The sequence below is a fragment of the Salmo salar genome, chromosome ssa11 (assembly GCF_905237065.1).
Source record: "Salmo salar chromosome ssa11, Ssal_v3.1, whole genome shotgun sequence".
Taxonomy (NCBI): domain Eukaryota; kingdom Metazoa; phylum Chordata; class Actinopteri; order Salmoniformes; family Salmonidae; genus Salmo; species Salmo salar.
This window is the reverse complement of record NC_059452.1, coordinates 89699953-89719544: the sequence shown is the minus strand read 5'-3', so window position 1 is coordinate 89719544 and position 19592 is coordinate 89699953. Positions and strand designations below refer to the sequence as shown.

The window sequence follows — 19592 nt, the reverse complement described above, 5'->3', positions numbered from 1 at the left end:
GACTGGGGAAAGTGAAAAGTGAAATATTACAGGACAAATGGGGCACAAAACACACACTAGTCTGGCATTAACACCAAGCACAGCATAAACCATCTGACATGGATTTGCACTGAGGTGTACCCTAGTGAATCAACACTATCTTAAAACCACTTGATAAGATATTAGACACCCTTCTGTAAATGTTAATAAAGACTGAAATGTTCATGGTGGCAGCATCAGTCTGATTCATCGGCCCCTGAGATCATCGGCCCCTGAGACAACTGCACGTAGCTTACCATGGAGTTTATCTCTCACCTGCAGTGCTATCAACAACAGGCAACACATTTTCACCACTCAGCCACTTTCTGAACAACAAAATGACATATGGAGACATAGATGTAAAACAGTATAAGGGAAGCCAACAAGTAATTTGTGGATAACACATTGTATGTGACAATATATAATATTTCAGTGTAACTACCTGCAGTTATTGGATTATAATTACATTGTGGTTACCAACGTTCTTGCATAACTGCATAGTACAACATTTTGCTGTAAGTGTTTAAACATTTTGCTCTGATTTATATAAACTCCTAATAGTGTATGTCTACAGACATTTCTTGGAAGGGCCACTTACCACAGTGAGAAACGTTTCACATCTGCAAATGGAATGTGCTGCAGCAGTTTCTTCTCTCTTCTTCACTCAAATGTTGTTGTTTTTGACCTCTACTTAACAATTACTGGTAGATTCCCATGCAGTTGATGTGCAGATTCTCATTTGTCATATGAAATGTGACAGGTGCTTAGCCCTCCTTTAAAACCAGCTTAGGGTTGCAGGGAGAGTGAGACTTTGCTTGCAGGCAGACAGTCATGCATGGATGTACTGAGAACCAAAACCAACACTTCTAATTCTTTACAAAATGATTTTATGAATCTGGTTACAATATGTAGTTACAAGAACACTGGTAACAACAACGTGACCTAACAGTTACAGGCCTAATACAATTTCAAACAATTACTGTACTTGACACTCAACAATTTGAATTTGTATTGGTAACACATTAGATACAACAGAATGGGAACATACAGGAGTCTTTTCACGATAAGGAGTGGTTTTAAAGTGTGGTGGGACAAGTCACCATGTCAATACCTTCATACAGTACTTATGAATGTTAACATGGCCATTATTTGAAAAGTAGGTCCACATTCACATCCATGGATCCTTTTACTGTTATTAAGATGGTCTATTTGTGCTTAATAATGTGCACCTACTATGACATGTGAATATGCTGATGTATAGAAGTGGATGTCCTGACATGCTATTTCGCCTGGCTGTCAGTCTTTGTATGGGCGTGTCTTTCTGTAATTCTGGGAAGTTGTGTTTGAGCTAAATATGCTGTGTGTTATGTCAACTATGTGCTGTCTGCATGTTGTTTGATTATCTACATAAAGGCAGATAATACATTTCTTGAAATAAATATTGTGTTATGAATTTTGCTCTAATTCCTAATAACCCGTTTTGGCTTTGAGCCCAAGGCTTCCGAGCATCGATCCCATCCTAATGGCATCAGCTGAGTGAGGGGTGGGGGGAGTGTGGATATGTACTCTACTGCATCATATCCATACTTGACCATGATGTATAACTACAACAGTGGGCAGAACTGAGACATGAGGAGAACCCCTTTAGAATCATAGTTAAGGCCAAATTGCTAAGAGGCATTTTGGATGAATAAAGGGATTTATCTTACAAACATAAAATGGGACAATTGCTCTCTCCATAACTGTATCTTATCATATTCCATCTCCTGTTCCCCATATCCATGTTAGGTTTAAAAAGTGAGTGTCTTTCTCCACATTCCTGTTGTCTGTGAGGGGGCAAATGCGTGTTTTTGGCTGACAGGGAGTCACAAGGCTGAGCAACAAGGACATGCCTTTTTAAGGCCTTGTGGGTCATACACAAACAATCCTTTGTGTTAATGTATACCGTTCTGCATTTTTATAAAATCATGAAGTTTCTCACAAAGTAGCTAGATTTTTAGCAACTACTGCATCTCTGCTCAAACATACCCATATGTGCACTTAACTCTTAAAACATTATTCACTATATCTGTGATGTCATATCGTGGACAATATTGTTGGCCGCTTGGATCTGCATTATCTCAAGAGGAAGGTGAGTAGGTGACATAAGCCGCATCACTTCAGTGCCTTGATCAAATGTATTATTTGTTTTACATCTAAAAGTAATATAAAATCGGATTACTATAGTCTCTTTGTGTAATGGTAATAGTTTTTTTTATTTCATTGGCATGAGAGTTCTGCTCCACTTCCACCCAGGAGTTATGTAAGTTTACACAATATACAGTGCCCCTTGAATTAATCTAATAGCTTGGTGGACTACTACTACTCCTGATGTTAAGCGCTAACTCAGCAGCTCATTGAAACATCCATACATTCATGAACATACATTTCATACATTGATGAACAATGATACAAAGCGATTGTTGTTCATTGTGGACAATGGGATAGACATATTACACACTCTTAAGCAAGATAAACTACATAATTGTAATTTAATCTACCGTGACACAATAGTTTGGTTTCCCTACACATTTTGCAGTAGTCCTTTGTCAAAGGTCTGGAAACTAGGATTTTTGCATGTTTTCTTCCTCCTTCCTTCCCCCTCTCTTCTTTCCAATCCTTTCCATAGCGCCACTTATTTTTCTTCCTTCCCTATTTTCCTCTCCTCTGCCCTCCTCTCATTCATTTCTTGCATCATCCTGAGCAGATTTGCTTATCTACTCTCCATCACCCTAGCCAATCATAGTGACTATCCTGCGTCAAGGTCCTCCCCTCCATGGCAGCTCTCCTCACCATGGACGATCAACACAGGCAAGTGGAGAGCTTCCTGATAAGCTGGTGGTCTCTCTGTCACACAGGCCACACCCTGCATGATCTCAGCCCTCACTCTCTCTAGTTCCTGCTCTCTATCCTCCTCTAGCTGCAGACTATTCTCATCCTCTTCAAATCCTTCTCCCTCCAGGACCCCTCTGCTCTCTTCATTAGCCCGGCGGAGGCCCAGTCCCAGAAACCCACCACCTTCATCCACTCTACTCCCCATCCCCGCACCAAGGCTCCGGGAGTGAAACAGGCAGGCCTGCCGCACCGTGTGCAAACGGCCAAGAGAGAATCCACTGCGGCTGAGGGCTAGCCTTCCTCCTCCCATCCTTCCCACTGTCCCATATGTCAAAGAGCCCGCCCCCATCGCCACATTCCCCCTGACTCGCGAGGGGAGCGAGGAGCTGCTGGTGGACCTGCGACAGCGGGGGCAGCTCTGGAGGACGTAGCTAGAGTTCCGCCTCATAGGGACACGCGTTGCCCCGGTAAACGCAGAGGGCGAAGATGTTGTGTTGTTGGTGTTCAGATCCATCAGCAAGGCCTCGGAGTAACTGGGCACCATCTGCTGGTTGCAGCGAATGTGCCACTCCAGTTCAGTGATGTCTACCGTGTTGACCCTCGATATGACACGTAATCTGGGGCCACCGCGTTGCCCATTCTCCTGGCCTGAGCGGTAGTTGCCCATCTCAGTGCTGTCATTGTCATTGACTTCCTCGTTCTCACCAAACAGCTTCTCCACATGATAGTGGACATACGCAGTACGGTACTCTGACACCACACGTAGTGGCCAGGACAACATCAGGGCTGAGATCAGCCAATACATGCGCCGACGAGAGAACCAGGGTGGCCACGCAGGGTCAGGAAAGGCTAGCATGTGCTCACGGAAGTCCACGTTCTTCAGATGCATGCCCTCCCGTGCCTCCATGTAGTCATCCAGACCCTCGTTCTCTGCGAAGAAGCGTGCACGCTGGGTGAGGTAGGCAGCCTCGGCATGGGCACTGGCAAAGCTGAAGCACTTGGTGAAACGAAGGCGTACAGCCGGGTGCTCCAGAAGGCCAAGTAGCTCCTTGGATACGTCCTTTACACCATGCCGGGTATAGTCAAATTCAGAGCTGGCTGTGTGTGTGTTGACCCGCTCATGGTACACCTGTGTGGTGGTGTAAGCATCACCATTGCGGTATCGAGTCACCTGCCGTGTCCTTCTCACATAGTGATAGCTGATGGCCTTCCACCAGATACAGGGCATGGCCTGCTGCAGCCTCTGGACCCTGTTGTACACCTTGCTGATCCTCACCCGGGCCAGAGAGGATGTTTTAGAGAAGCAGTGCCAGCACTCCACCAGGTAGACCAGATACAGCATGATCAGGAAGGCCACCGGGATGTAGACGTAGCCGTTGGAGCAGGGGCTGTCATGGTAGAGGCGGGCGCGGCCGCCGTAGTAGAGGCCGTGTTCATCGGCAGCCATGACAGTGACGCGGTAAAAAGAGCACCATCCCAGCGTGGCGAAACAGCCGAACATCAGAAGCGTGAGGAGCAGGCACTTCCAGTGGGACTCTCGGCATAGGGACCCAGGAAGGGACTGTTTACAGGGACGCTGCTACAGGGGGGAAGGGATAAGAGACAAGGTAAAGCAGATGATGGAGGGGGATGGAGGATCAGGCACAAATACAAGTAGAAATTCTGTTAGATTATATAAATGGGAGTAAGGTAGCAGAGTTTGCGTGATGGGATCAGGAGCACAGGTTGAAATTTGGGTAAAGGGAGTGATGTGAGGGTGGACAGGACATTGGATAAATGATTATTTAAGTTGTGGGGATGGGGTTTTAACGATAATAAAACAGCACGCGTAATGGAACGGATGAGGGGTGATAAAAAGGAGAGGAACAGGGTTGAAGGACATACAACAGGAGGCAGAAAGACAAGGAAAGGAAAGGGTGTTAAAACTGGATTTTTCTGCAAGAAACAGAAACAGAAAAAACAGAACATATATTAAGTGTATTCCATAAGAATACAGACAATTGGGCATCAATCACACCATGGCCTTAATGTCAAAACAACATTAATAAACATCAATGTTGTCTCCTCTCTTGCTCCCCTTCTCTTCCAGAGATGGAACATTCCAGTCTCTGGAGGCATGAACACATTTCCTGGCAGAGTGAAACCCAAACCATGAAGTCCATTTTAAACACTTGGTTTTAGTGGGCATTGGAAGAGGTTGATGCTTTTAGACCTCATCAAGAGAGAAAGAGAGTGCATTCAGCTCTCTGTTGCCAGTGGAAGTTAGTGGTACTGTGGCCATCCCTGCTTCCCATAGGGAGATGCACATGGACAGGGTCACTCTTGGCCACACAGAGCATAGAAAACGAACCAAAAGGAAAACAAAAAAAAGAGATAGATAAGAGGTGGGCCCATATCCACAAAGAGTCTCATAATGAATAAGATTATATGGACAGATACTAGATCAGCACTTCTATTCTGAGATGCTTTGTGGATACGAGCCCTGAGATCAGAGTATCTATCTGCTTCACTTTTGATGTAGTCAAATGGGCCTCTCACAGCCATGACAGTGACCTTGCAGGGAAGGTTTGTTTTGCTAAAAGGCAGGCTGCTGTCCAAACGGTAGCTGTGAGGAGGTGTGTTCCTGTTGGCAGAGGTGCCGGGATTTAATTGTGCCTGCATCACAAGGACAAGGGAGCACGCTGAGTCAAAAGGGAGACCATTTAAGTTCACCATAAACCTAGAGCCAAGTGCCTCAATTGCTCATTTATTACATTTGTGTGTGTGTCTATATTAATGATGATGGGCTAACTCTGTACTCATCCCCCACTAAAAGGCCATTAGAGAGGAAGAGATGAAGAGAAAGAGAGGTATGGGTAGTTCACTAGGAGCATCATGTTTCTTCCACTGTGCTTTTTCCCTCCCACTTGATCGCTTTTCTTCCCACTCCGTATTGACATTAGCACTGTAAAACTACTTTGGGTGTAAATCTGTTGCTGAAAGAAGAATGGAAAAAACTGCTTCAGTTTCACACACAGTAGAACATTTGTTTGTGCTCCTTCTTACTGTCATAAGGACAAGGACAACATATTTCAACTATCAGAGCAAGTTTGCCTAAATGAATAATGGTACAGGGAAGATGAATAAAGAAGGGAGACAGAGTAAAGGAGTGTATTTTTGTTATAGAAACAAATCCAACTAAATGTAACATATTCTGATGCAACAACAGACAGAGAGAGATGGATAGTATGTTTAAGTAGGAATATAAAGAGCATTTCAGTCTTACTCAACCAGTGTTAATTATTTATCAAGCCTAAGAACTACCGGTCTGGGAGACAGTTTTATCGGGAATGCCTCTCACAGAGGCAGGCGGAAACATAATGTGAGTTTGTGTGTGTATAAATTCAAGTAGGTCAGCCTGTAGTATGCAAGTCCTTACTACATAAGAGTACAATTATTCTCAAAGTACGTGGAAGAAATCTGACCATTGATGGCTGCAAACACAACAGAAGACAAGACACAAAGCTCTATGTGGGTTGACCCAAGCAGGTTTTCTTCAACCAGTGTCCAAACTGTAATGATACTACAGATCTCCCTCCCTTCTTTGTTTTTATGTGTTTTGGAGCCTGTCTTCCACTGTCTTACCTTCACTTTGAGATGAACGGCAAACTCAGAGGATGAGAGAAAGTAGAGATGGCAGGCTTACAGTTCTGCCTGCACATCTGTCTTACTTCTCTCAAACCCCACAACATTCAAGGGAACACAGAGGCCGCCCACGTCTAAAAGCAACCTCAGAAATAAACATTAACACACAGAGGTGTGCTGATTTTGCCTGACAGGACACACAGATATCATTATGTGCACATACCAACCACGCTCATGGGAAAATAGGCCATTATGACATGTAACTTACGGAAATAGGCCGACTTAACGGTAGATATGGTTGTGTCAGTATAACACAAACATAAAAACTCAATAGTGCTCTCTGGTGCTTGGCCAATCTGTCTCTCTTCTTTTTATTGATCTCTCTGTAACATAAGAGCTGAGGTTACAGCTCAGCAACTGAGGACTCTAACATAAGAGTCCTTGGACGTTTAGGCTACTACTCAGACAGAACAGTGATCTTAGACTATAATGTACCCTGATGCTGTACAGTTCATTCTAATAAGTAATCCCAAAAGAAGATGTCTCCTAATCATGAGGAATTATTTAATAATTAATGTTGTTATCGTGTCAGTAATTGTATGTGGCATTCATATCTCAGCCCAGGCAAATAGATGAGGGGGAGCTAAATCGTTCACCTCCAGTTCGACTGCAATGCAGTTGCGTCCGTCCATTAGTGAGAGGTGACTTCTAGTAACCTTGTAGTATACACGCACTAAAAAAATACGTGACTGGTCTCTCGTAGCCTATTGTAAAGACCAGCGTTCCTCTGATCAAACTCGGACGCACCAGAGACGCAGAGTTATGTTTGTGCTCAACATGTTGGTTAGTGAGTGGATAACTGAGTGAGCTCCTCTGGTTACAGAAGAGTGAAAACGGAGGTTGAGTTGCCTATTAGCTTGAGCTCACCATGCAGTGCAGATCTAAATATATGGATAATATCCTTGCAAGCGCACATTCTATATGGGTATTAACATTGTCATTTTATTAGCCTGTATATAGTAGCCTAGGCCATTCAGTAGCAGCCAAAACAACAATTACGCACGCGCGCACTTACCCCCCACCCCCACACCCCAAACAACCTAGCCAATGCTCTACTACCTCTTCTCTTCTGCCCCCGTTCAGTAAGGGCGCTTCTCCGGTCACGGTCACCGCAGGCATTCTTTCGTTCCTCACAAGCTACGATTTGACCGTGAGCATCGGGATCTATCCGAGACTCCCATGATCAGGGGGTCCAGTGTCCGGACCGCCCCGCATAACAACTCAAGCCCCATGTCTGAATTCGATTCTTCGAAAGCAAACGTCTTCGGGTATTAAGTATTCCCCTTGCCAGGTTATTAACACAGCTCCTAGCATTGCCCCAACGGCTTGATTCGATCCTGTCCTGCGGTTCTTGTCACACGACGACCGCGGGACATGGCAAAAACCCGTTTCATGTGTAGTTTCTCGGGTGTCCGTTAATTCACCGTACGTTGCTTTATTGCTAATGTATTGCTGTTATCTACAGTAGCTCCAGGCTCCAACATGGATCATCCAGCGGGGAAGAAAGATGAGGAAATACTGTACATTAAGTCACAATGTACCTCCTGACGATGCAGCTCTGGTCTGTCAAGTGCGATAGCACGCTATTTATCCGTAGGCGTAAATAGATCCTCATCCCACCATTTAGAAATTATGATTGGCAGATAATTTCGTTCACCCTCCTCCTCGCTCGTTTGGTCATGTGTTTATTCCCGTTTTCACCTGCACATTTAATCGTCGACGGTTAGCGCTGACGTCACCGAGTAGGGACAAACGCGCACCATTTTCTAAAAGGCCTACGTTTGAATTTGTTGCCGTGGCAATATTGTAGTCATTTAACTCCCGATATAAGTTCTGTGCAAATCCTGCTTCTTCAACAGTCTGATGAGCCTTGTACATCGCCCACGTTTCACAACCAACTACTTCCATGGCAAGGGTCTACGTGCAGAAACGGGACAGAACCAAGAAAGTGTGGACCTGACACTTATGCTGAAAATTGTATGCCCGTGCGCTTTGCCTCCACGTAGCTTTGGCTATATTGTGCTGTCAAATGTAAAATATGCACATTATGAATAGGCTAATAAGTGTTAGTATACTTATGTATCTACAAACATGCTATATCAGGGTTTAAGTAATATAAAAAGGCATGCAGGAATGGACAATTAACCATAGGAAAAAAATGCAACAGCCAACGCTAGTAAATGTAAGTGCATTTTCTTTATTTAGACATAAGGAGACAAAAACACCCACAATATATCCATCCACGCTTTACTTTCTCTCATAGGCTTCTTCCAACTGGAGCCACCAACATTACTACATACCCCTGACTCCATCTTGTTAAACCCTCAACCAATTTATGTTTAAGCTGTTCTGAAATTTCATCAAGAAAAAAGGAATGCATTTTTGTACACAGCAATTGTTTGCTGAAAGGTCTTAGAAATAATAACTTCCTGGAATAATGTTACGTTTTTTAATTCTACTTGTACGGGAAGCATATTGGAAAATAAACCTAGTTTTAACTACTGATATGCTAAAGAATAAATTTGTCAATAGAGGAATTACCATCAAATAAATGAGGTGTGAACAAAGTGCATAAATTGACAAGTTTACCCACAACAACTGCATTGTTGGGAGCTAGTAACAAGTACTTTTGCTGCACCGCTATGACACCTGCTAAACTGTTTGTGTGACCAATAAACTTAGATTTTTCACTCAAGTTTCTCTTTGCTCTGCCTGATCCATACACCATCATACAAGAGACATACCCAGTCTTCATCTGTTTAAAAAATATCATCCTTAATGATTTCATTGTGTAAACCACATTTTGTTCTTCATTAGTTTGGAAATTGCAAGGACAATCTTGGAAATGTTGACACAAATCTTCATCTATTTTGTCATAATCCTTCATCACAAATTGAGACTTGTCTATGTTTGTTCTTCATTGTGAGAAGTGGAATGATAACCACAATTTTAAACCATGAAATAGCATACTTGATCTTTCTCCCCACAACAAGACACCCTCTACCCCATCTTATTTGTACTTATTTGTAAAACCCCCCTCACCCAATTCCTTCTCATTCTGGAATGAACAGCCATACACCTGGGACTTAAATTCTGTTTTTTTCTTTCCCTGTAGGCCTCAGTTGACAGAGTGGATTTATACAGGCCCACCTTCAAGGGTGACCACTGATGAGCCTCCAAGCTTCTCTGCTAAGGTGCGCCGATCTTTGATGTCCTCCAAACCATTAACTTGCCATTCATGCTTGATACCTAGAAATGAGCAAAGTGGTCAAATGTGAGAAAAAAAACAAAACAAATGAAAGCACCCTAATCCTCTTCACAGTTAGATTTTTTTTCAACCTAAAAAGTTAAGCTCACCTGTGAATTTCTTCTTAATGGCATCCTTTGAGCTGGCGTAGATCATTTTGCTCTTCAGTGGAGCACCTTCTGGGGCCCTGAGATAAAAAGGAAACAGAAAATATTACCAAAATATTCTGTCTTTATATCAGCAGAATTGACTAGTTGTAATCAAATTAAATGGACTTAAACCCAGTGCTTAACAGTTGACACTCACCAGAAGATGAAGACAAGGTCCTCCTTCTTGGTCTCCTTGGTCTCATAGGTTGCGTCATAGAGAGCATAGCGACAGTCGTCTGCAGGCAGCATCTTGACAAAGTGCAGGTAAGGGTCTGCGATGGTGGTACCCACATCACCAGTCAGAATCTCTTTACCTGCTTCAAGGACAATGTGCTTTTTGTCCTCGCTCAGACAGAACAGCACTGCCTTCTTCCTCTTCTTCTTCTCATCCTCGTTCGCCTGGGCCTTACGGACCTTCATCTCATTGAAGACTGTAATAACTTCATCAGTCACTGTCACCCCAGAGGCCTAAGAGGAGAAAAAGAGTTGAATGCATCATGTACCCAAGAGGTTGATGAATGCGATCTCTCAGCTTTGGTCTGCATGTTTGGACTGAAGTTTAAAACAGTTTGCAGGGCTTTAAATGGCTTGTTTTTCCAGACTAAACGATTGCTGATATCTTCAGCCTGTCAACTAATCATTAAGCAAACACTGTTAGTGGGCACACTGGGATAAGGATGTTGATAAATCACTATAATCATTTCACACTTGCACTGTTCAGAGGAGTTGACTTTACAGTTAAAAGAAAACATTTGGAACAATTGTTAGTCAGGTCAGTCCTTGAATTATTGAAATACAAGTAAGGATGTTGAGTGCCAAAAGTACTCTATTTTTTCTCTCAAAATTGCAAAAGACAAGTCAAACAAACAAAAAAACTCAGAGGGTTGTGTCAGAACAAAAGATAATTATTCATCAAGCAAACAAAGACAGCAGAGGGTGCAGTTACTGTTCCTGAAATCAATACCTTGGACAAACTGACTAAGCGAAACATACCCTACATTTTCACAATCATCCACTTGCATTCCAAAACAATGTCTAAAAAGAGCCAGGGAAAACTTTGAAAAGAGAATATTCATCTCAACAAAATACATTTCAGTTCCATTTCCAGTGGTATGAAGATGATCTGGTTGCTTGCAGCTAACTAGCTAGAATGTTGTTATAACCAAGGTGGAAAGAATACACTAAACTAAGACCATATGTAGAGTGTCCAATGGATAAAATGTTATGTAGATAATCCTCTGAAAAAAACAATGTTCCAAACCTCATGCATCTTATCATAATCCATTCAAAATGTATTGGGAGTTATTACCCTTACAAGATGGTCAAAATTATGGCAACTAAATCAATGGAGGCCAGAGAAAAAAAGTGGTAATAAATCAGGGGGGAAAACCATCGTGCTAGCCAGACTGGATGCTGAGTGAGAATTAAGGCACCTGACAGGTTTACCATTGAACTCGTTATCTTTCTTAAATCTGTTAGTCATAAAACAATAAGAGGTAAGACATATCGATTGAGACATTTTGGTATATGCTGTTCATATTAACGCGAAGTTCGTGTATTTTTTGAAGGCTTCTCGAAAACAGTATCTCCGAAATGTCAACAGAGCACTGTGCATACCCGAAATCGTTTTACATTTAATTCAGCTAGTGTCATGCTAATTTTTCTATTTGTGACCAACCACAAAATGATCAAACGTTTTTTCAATAAAGCTGCACTGCTCTCTAAACAGAGCTAGGTGCTTATAATCTGATGCACTTTTATGTTAATTATATGTTAGAGAAATACCCCACTGAACGATTCAGAACATGTAGAATTACATTTGTCTTGATAACATTTATTTTTTAACATAAGGAAGTGAAATGTTGTCACCCAGAGTGGGTGGACACCCTGGCATATGAAACAGGATGTCCACCAGCAAACGAACAGTGTGTTTGCATTGGGAAGTTGTTGCATTTCCACTTCCCCAAAGCAGTGGTTACAGCGCTTGGTACATTCACTCTTATGGTGGGTGTGCTGAAGCAGAAACCCATACTCTTGAGTGTTAGAAACACACTGGCGTGCCGTTGTTAGCGCAAGTCAAGGGAGAAGGAAATTGTGTCAGGGTTCAATGCCATGGCTTCCTAGTTTGATGGAACTGCTAACCAATTCTCAATAATCATTCTCAACAACTGTCGCCGAAATTGTTAAAGTAAACATACGCAGTCAACAATAACATACCATTGAACAAAATCCATTGACATGTCATAATCTACGAACATTACCAGGTAGCTAGCAAGCTTTGACGGCACACTTCCTTGTACTTGCAGTTAAGGGTGGGGTCGGCTGAAACGGGATGTAACGTTAGCTACCGGTACTAGCTAACTGGCAGTAAATGTTAGTGGGTGAGGCGTTAGCCTATCCGACACTCGTCTAGCACCGTCTTACTCAAACATACAATTGTCACGTTAAAGCAATTGTCAATTCCAATCAACACCAATGGTGGATAGCGTACCGTTCGTTTGCTAACATAACTGTGCCATCTGAAGTCATCTAGCTAACTACGTATACTACCTAGTTGGCTAGCTAATTTAGCCATCCGGTTAGCAAGAGGCCGAGTTAGCTTAGCTAATACTAGTGATACTGTTAGGTCATGGTTGAGTGGAAATGCCGAGGGGCCAGGTGATACCTAGTTAACTCTGACCATGAATGACAAATGGCGGTTTAGTTAAATGCTAATTGTTGAGGCAGGTTAGCCAAGCTAACAGTTAGTTACCAAATGTGGGCTGTTAGCTAGCTAGCAAGGTGGCCAATGTTCATCGACTGTAAAACTATGGTGGGGAAATAAATAACTTCATTTTATAATCAGCGGGCCAAGTAGCTAACTACCCCTCCCCAAAACAACTACGGTGGGTTGTATATGTAGGATAACGAAATTAGTTATTTGAACCATAAAAGTAACATTACCATGGTCGGGTCTTTCGTGTATCAGCGTCTGAGTCGAAAATGAAATGTTCGTTCTTCTTGTTGAGCTCACACTTGAGCGGCGGACACGCGCCTGACGGGCATCAGAACAAAGGGAGCAAGTGTCAACCCAAAGTATCATGGGAATTGTATTTTCATTATAACCCTCCCCCCGAACACACACTGACACAATCACAGTATGCACTTGAACGACGTTCAGTAGGCTAAACTACAGATCTAGACTGTAACACTCAATGTCCATATAGAAAAGAGTATAATAACGTTATAGAAGAACACTGAGCTTTATAGCTACGTCTCTAGACTATATTAAGAACATACTTTTTTAAATCCCTAATGATCTATATGGTGAAAAGAAAAGTTTGCGCGCATTAAATCAGCTTTTAAAAAGTATGTCCAATCGAACTTGTCTCTTACAATCAATTTACTGTATGCATTTTTGACAGACACATGGACTGACGTGTCTCTCTCTCCGATACATCAGTCATTCATTCGCAATGAGAAGGTTGGCTAAACTCACTTCCAAATAAGGAAATGAACGGCAGTAGGGCCTATGCGCTCCTCGTGCACACCCTGCGGTTCGCGGCATCTATATCTCCATATATGGCCATTAGTGCATTTCGTTCTAATCTAGACCAAGACAGACGAGTATTTGCTGTGCAATATAAACGACAGACTCAAACCAGAGCAAAGCGAGTAAAAAAGAGGAAGAGAGAGAGAGAGAGAGAGAGAGAGAGAGAGAGAGAGAGAGAGAGAGAGAGAGAGAGAGAGAGAGAGAGAGAGAGAGAGAGAGAGAGAGAGGATAAACTACTAGGTGAAATACCACAGTGTGCCATCACAGCAGCAATAAAATGGCAACAAGTGAAGCACAAACACCCTTGTAAATACAACCCATATTTATTTGTACATTGTTACACTATAAATAGCCATATTATAACATTTGAAATGTCTCTATTATTTTGAAACTTTTGTGAGTGTAATCTTTACTGTTCAGTTCGGATTGTTTATTTCACAATTGTTTATTATCGATTTTACTTTCTTTGACAATGTGAACATATGTTTCCCATGCCAATAATGGCTTTTTTAATTGACTTGAGAGAGCGAGAAGGAGAAGGAGAGTGACTACGGGAGGTGTTCATTCGTTGTCTTATAGCAACACCAGTTTTTCCACACATCCATACATTGGGCTAGTCTACTGAGTGAGATGAGCAAGACTATAGCTTTGTGACACATTTTCTGTGGATAAAATGAAGGGATGATAATTGTAGCTATAAAACAATACATTCTCTTAAATTCGCTGTGTTGATATATAAGATTTTTCACGACATAGGCCTGCTATATTAGGCCTGATATGGCCTAATTTACCAGTAGGCCTATCGATGAGACCGCTATCAGAGACGGAAGAGGAAGCGATAACAGCTCAGTCCATTTTTTCTGGCTCTTATATACAGTCAATGAACTAAGTAGACCAGACCCAGCAGCTATTGCATTGGTGTGAATGGGAGAACCACCCCTTAAGTAGACCGGAACTGTGACATTTTTTTCAACGGTAAACGGCCTGAGTAAGGCATCTTTATGTATCCACCATCTTTGAAGCTATCATGCTTGCTCGCCACGACGTTACTTTTTGTGCCACTGCAGTCTCCGTAGACATCTAAACATGGCGTCGTTCTGCAAACGAGTTATGTAGCTTGTGTCCAGCTATGTTCTGATTGAAAAAAAATCCAAGGGTTCCATAAAAAACTGACAGTAAGAATAATGGGATTTCAGTATTTGTTTAGCGGTATATCGAAGTGTTGGTCTAGTCTTGTACGTCATCGATTATCAAACGTTTCGCGATTGCGGAACCTTAGCGAAGTGACACCGAGAGAGATCTTGAGCCATCCATCACATCCACCTTCACCATCGTCGACATGCACTGGCATGAGCAATGGCCACCTATATAGCCGTATAAGAGTAGCATACAGTTTGGGGAGAGAGGGTGCTATATGGGCAACAGATACGTTGTGTTTTGGTCTGTTATCAATCCGCTCAAGAGTCAACACACAAAAACGGTACTTTCATGTTATGAAGAAACTGCACCAACAGGTGCCTCTTTCCCGCCCTCTTTCTACATCGACAGCAGTTGCAAAAGACGTGATTCTGTTTGAGCACGACCGAACAAGGTTCTTTCGCCTCTTAGCAGTCTTCTGTGGTGGTCAGTTTCTTTTCTGGACATACCTGGCCCACTTTGCCTTTACTGGTCTTCGAGACACTGGTGGAAGTGGTTCTGGTGGGAGACATGTCTCCACTACTGGCTTGGCCGGACTTTGGAGTTTCGATATGAACCTGGGATCTAATGCTTGGAGATATGGATTCACACTGGCATGCCTTGTTATTGGTATGTGGCATTATAGTGTCAGAATTGAATGTGCAGAAGACTGGCAGTATTATGAGTTGGGGCACCTATACCTGTGTGATTGTATTAATACTTTTCTCTCTCTTAGGTGGAGGGATCATGGGACTTGGTGCTCTGTTCTGCCGGCGTTCTGTCAGCCAGGTGATTCTACATAAGGGGGGTGGGATGGTCACCGTGTCGACACAGTCACCCCTGGGACCAAACAAGGGACAGAGAATTACTGTACCCTTGTCACAAGTGGCCTGTTACGCCCACAGACAAGAGTCTCCTACTTTCATTCCCCTCAGGGTGAAAGATCACAAGTTCTACTTTCTTTTGGACAGAGAAGGCACACTGAATAATCCCAAACTGTTTGATGTTACAGTTGGGGCATATCGATTTTTCTAGGTGTGTCAAGATAACAATGTGACTTGTCCCCCATTGTCAATGCAACATTGTGTCAGTACAATGGTGTTGATTGGAATGAATTCATTTACATTTACATTTAAGTCATTTAGCAGACGCTCTTATCCAGAGCGACTTACAAATTGGTGCATTCACCTTATGTTCTGAACATAAACCATTAAGTTTACAAAATCTTTGATGGCTTTTTGTAATTAATTTGACAACAAATAAGATATGGATATTAATAAAAAACTGTGTAGATGTAAAAAAAATATATACACTGCTCAAAAAAATAAAGGGAACACTTAAACAACACAATGTAACTCCAAGTCAATCACACTTCTGTGAAATCAAACTGTCCACTTAGGAAGCAACACTGATTGACAATAAATTTCACATGCTGTTGTGCAAATGGAATAGAAAACAGGTGGAAATAATAGGCAATTAGCAAGACACCCCCCAATAAAGGAGTGGTTCTGCAGATGGGGACCACAGACCACTTCTCAGTTCCTATGCTTCCTGGCTGATGTTTTGGTCACTTTTGAATGCTGGCGGTGCTTTCACTCTAGTGGTAGCATGAGACGGAGTCTACAACCCACACAAGTGGCTCAGGTAGTGCAGCTCATCCAGGATGGCACATCAATGCGAGCTGTGGCAAGAAGGTTTGCTGTGTCTGTCAGCGTAGTGTCCAGAGCATGGAGGCGCTACCAGGAAACAGGCCAGTACATCAGGAGACGTGGAGGAGGCCGTAGGAGGGCAACAACCCAGCAGCAGGACCGCTACCTCCGCCTTTGTGCAAGGAGGAGCAGGAGGAGCACTGCCAGAGCCCTGCAAAATGACCTCCAGCAGGCCACAAATGTGCATGTGTCTGCTCAAACGGTCAGAAACAGACTCCATGAGGGTGGTATGAGGGCCCGACGTCCACAGGTGGGGGTTGTGCTTACAGCCCAACACCGTGCAGGACGTTTGGCATTTGCCAGAGAACACCAAGATTGGCAAATTCGCCACTGGCGCCCTGTGCTCTTCACAGATGAAAGTAGGTTCACACTGAGCACGTGACAGACGTGACAGAGTCTGGAGACGCCGTGGAGAACGTTCTGCTGCCTGCAACATCCTCCAGTATGACCGGTTTGGCGGTGGGTCAGTCATGGTGTGGGGTGGCATTTCTTTGGGGGGCCGCACAGCCCTCTGTGCTCGCCAGAGGTAGCCTGACTGCCATTAGGTACCGAGATGAGATCCTCAGACCCTTTGTGAGACCATATGCTGGTGCGGTTGGCCCTGGGTTCCTCCTAATGCAAGACAATGCTAGACCTCATGTGGCTGGAGTGTGTCAGCAGTTCCTGCAAGAGGAAGGCATTGATGCTATGGACTGGCCCGCCCGTTCCCCAGACCTGAATCCAATTGAGCACATCTGGGACATCATGTCTCGCTCCATCCACCAACGCCACGTTGCACCACAGACTGTCCAGGAGTTGGCGGATGCTTTAGTCCAGGTCTGGGAGGAGATCCCTCAGGAGACCATCCGCCACCTCATCAGGAGCATGCCCAGGCGTTGTAGGGATGTCATACAGGCACGTGGAGGCCACACACACTACTGAGCCTCATTTTGACTTGTTTTAAGGACATTACATCAAAGTTGGATCAGCCTGTAGTGTGGTTTTCCACTTTAATTTTGAGTGTGACTCCAAATCCAGACCTCCATGGGTTGATAAATTGAATTTCCATTGATTATTTTTGTGTGATTTTGTTGTCAGCACATTCAACTATGTAAAGAAAAAAGTATTTAATAAGATTATTTCTTTCATTCAGATCTAGGATGTGTTGTTTAAGTGTTCCCTTTATTTTTTTGAGCAGTATATATATATATATATATATATATGTTTCCAGTGCATTGAAGTGGACCATTTTCAACACTATCCACTACCTCCAAACCAAAAATACACATTTTCAGTCAATATTTTTACTCTGGGATGAAGATTGTTGTAACTGTAACTAAAATCTGCATCTGATAGTAGATGATTTTAGCAAAAAGGTATGATGGGTCCACACTCAAAAATATATTGCAAATATATTGCATATAGGCTTTGCAGCCTTATTCAGTGTGTAGATCTTAAAAGGCATACATATTTGACTTGGCTATGAGTTTGATATAACATTAGATAATCTCTGCTGGCTCAGTTCCCCACACACCCCCCTCACTGAGACCGGGTGGAGTGACTAGTTGCCCTCAATCCCCATTGAGATTGAGGAGTTACTGCAGTTGCCCCCATCTCCCTTTTGAGTGCAATCTCCACTCCACATCGTTTACTCCACTTCCAACAGCTGTCACTGAACATACTGAATGATCTACAAATAATAATGAGTAGTTATTTATGATGCATGGTCATTTGTAGATCAAACAGTTGGCAGTCACCTGCAGAGTCAGCTGCAATGTTGAACAAGCCCAATATCTTGCATGTATTGGCCTAGACCTTGCACCTGAAGTTGGTCCTGGATCAATAATGAATGCCTCCTTCATCCACTTCATCCTAAGAAAGTCTTACAACTGGGAGACTGGGAGTTGGGTTTTTCAAAACATCACCATCATGCATTATTGCTTCTAATCTACCCAAATGGGGGTCATGTAAAAACAACAAGCTGTTACAGATCATTATTGTCATCTTTTAATCAAAACAGGGTAAAAACAATAGGGTTTTCACATTACAATAAAGTTTTGGACAATTCGTTTTTTTTGTATTACAAATACTATGACATGCTATAAGGGGCACAGACACGACTTAGAAAAGGCTAACCAGCTCAAAGGATAGGATAGATAATGCTTTCATATTCAGAGAGAAAAGTGATATTGAATGAATGGAGGGAGGGAAAATAAACACTATTTGTGTGAAGAACAATACGGAAAACTGCAAGGGAAGATTGAACATGTGCCATGCAAACTAATAAAAGAGAACTGAAGAATACAAATTCCCATCAACAGTCAATATAAAACAGTTCGAGATAAAGCAGTCCCATGTCGGATGTACAGTATGTTGCTTATTTCAGCACCATGGTCAGCTTCCGTCATATTGAATGCGCGATAAGAACGTGGCCTGTGATATTTTGCTAGAAATCTATAACATAGACTATAAAAACGACCCATTCCCCTTTTATGTGACCTGAGGTGAGATTAACAACATGTTTTATATTTGATAGAAGAAGTTTGTTGATACCATCTCATTCATCGGGGGAACAGACTAGAAGAGGATCTGGACTACCGATGCTCCCAGCGCTGGAACTTCCGTCTCCAAAGTCCCGGGCCACAAAATACTGTAAACTCAACTCGGACGACCCGCCAGGACTGGAATCACCTCTGCTGACACAACCCTCCTCCAGAACAACACACAGTTCCTTGAGATCGAAATTCTCCTTTACCAATCCATCTTGCACGCGTTCCAAATCAGCTAACTTCTTCAGATGTCCACCCACGTCCTCGCGCATCACTTTGGCTGCGTTGTGTCCAAAAAGTTGCCACTCTCGGGAAAGCGTTTTTATTTTCATTCTGTCATCATCCAGGAAACTACATAGTTCTCGCAGTTCTTGATTCTCCTCTTGAAGCCTATTATTGACTACTTTGAGTTCCCTGATTTCGAGTAAATGCTCCTGCAGTTGTTTATTAACCTCTTTAATTAATCGCCCTCGCTGTATAAGGGCTGTCATCTTGTTGGCCTCCTCTTGGCGTAACCTGGCCAAGATGTCTTTTTTGGAGAATGACATCAAATCCTCGTCGGACATTTTAGAGAGCTCTCGGTTGTCAATCTCGCTGTTGCTGCACATTTTGTGTCATGCGAGTGCGGCTCAACGACTATGCATGGAAAATATGGCAATTTGGGAAATAAGAAAC

General features: G+C 42.9%; 4 protein-coding genes across 5 annotated transcripts; 1 reads left to right on the top strand and 3 right to left on the bottom strand.

Moving 5' to 3' along the window:
- Window positions 1-888: 888 nt before the first annotated feature.
- On the bottom strand, window positions 889-8552 carry tmem151a (transmembrane protein 151A). Of its 2 annotated transcripts, none has more exons than XM_014129155.2 (2): window positions 7636-8552; window positions 889-4471 (listed from the first exon to the last, which is right to left on the bottom strand). In XM_014129155.2, exons 1-2 carry the CDS (start codon window positions 7693-7695, stop codon window positions 2807-2809), a joined length of 1725 nt encoding a protein of 574 aa, XP_013984630.1. In that variant the 5' UTR covers window positions 7696-8552; the 3' UTR covers window positions 889-2806. The 2 variants fall into 2 exon arrangements, with proteins under 2 accessions (XP_013984630.1, XP_045545988.1); XM_045690032.1 differs by having other exon boundaries at window positions 889-4468.
- A 201-nt stretch (window positions 8553-8753) lies between these two features.
- Window positions 8754-13024, bottom strand: LOC106563505 (cofilin-2). Its single transcript, XM_014129157.2, has 4 exons — window positions 12916-13024; window positions 10130-10440; window positions 9934-10010; window positions 8754-9825 (listed from the first exon to the last, which is right to left on the bottom strand). The coding sequence occupies exons 1-4, from the start codon at window positions 12916-12918 to the stop codon at window positions 9713-9715; spliced, it is 504 nt and encodes a 167-aa protein (XP_013984632.1). The 5' UTR covers window positions 12919-13024; the 3' UTR covers window positions 8754-9712.
- Window positions 13025-14546: 1522 nt separating this feature from the next.
- tmem223 (transmembrane protein 223) lies at window positions 14547-15906 on the top strand. The gene is made up of 2 exons (XM_014129158.2): window positions 14547-15310; window positions 15417-15906. Exons 1-2 carry the CDS (start codon window positions 14689-14691, stop codon window positions 15713-15715), a joined length of 921 nt encoding a protein of 306 aa, XP_013984633.1. The 5' UTR covers window positions 14547-14688; the 3' UTR covers window positions 15716-15906.
- Window positions 15907-18360: 2454 nt separating this feature from the next.
- Window positions 18361-19517, bottom strand: dipa (Delta-interacting protein A). The gene is given in 1 exon segment (NM_001146455.1): window positions 18361-19517. A coding segment is annotated over 1 exon segment (558 nt). The 5' UTR covers window positions 19484-19517; the 3' UTR covers window positions 18361-18925.
- Between the last annotated feature and the right edge of the window lie 75 nt (window positions 19518-19592).

Coding starts and splice junctions, on each gene's coding strand:
- tmem151a (XM_014129155.2), bottom strand. CDS start 7,695: ATGCCTGCGGTGACCGTGACCGGAGAAGCGCCCTTACTGAACGGGGGC. Junction 4,472..7,635: donor ACGGGGGCAGAAGAGAAGAG/GTAGTAGAGCAT, acceptor TCCCCCCTGTAG/CAGCGTCCCTGTAAACAGTC.
- LOC106563505 (XM_014129157.2), bottom strand. Junction 10,011..10,129: donor GACCTTGTCTTCATCTTCTG/GTGAGTGTCAAC, acceptor TTTTTATCTCAG/GGCCCCAGAAGGTGCTCCAC. Junction 9,826..9,933: donor CATTAAGAAGAAATTCACAG/GTGAGCTTAACT, acceptor GCTCATTTCTAG/GTATCAAGCATGAATGGCAA.
- tmem223 (XM_014129158.2), top strand. CDS start 14,689: ATGGGATTTCAGTATTTGTTTAGCGGTATATCGAAGTGTTGGTCTAGT. Junction 15,311..15,416: donor ACTGGCATGCCTTGTTATTG/GTATGTGGCATT, acceptor TCTCTCTCTTAG/GTGGAGGGATCATGGGACTT.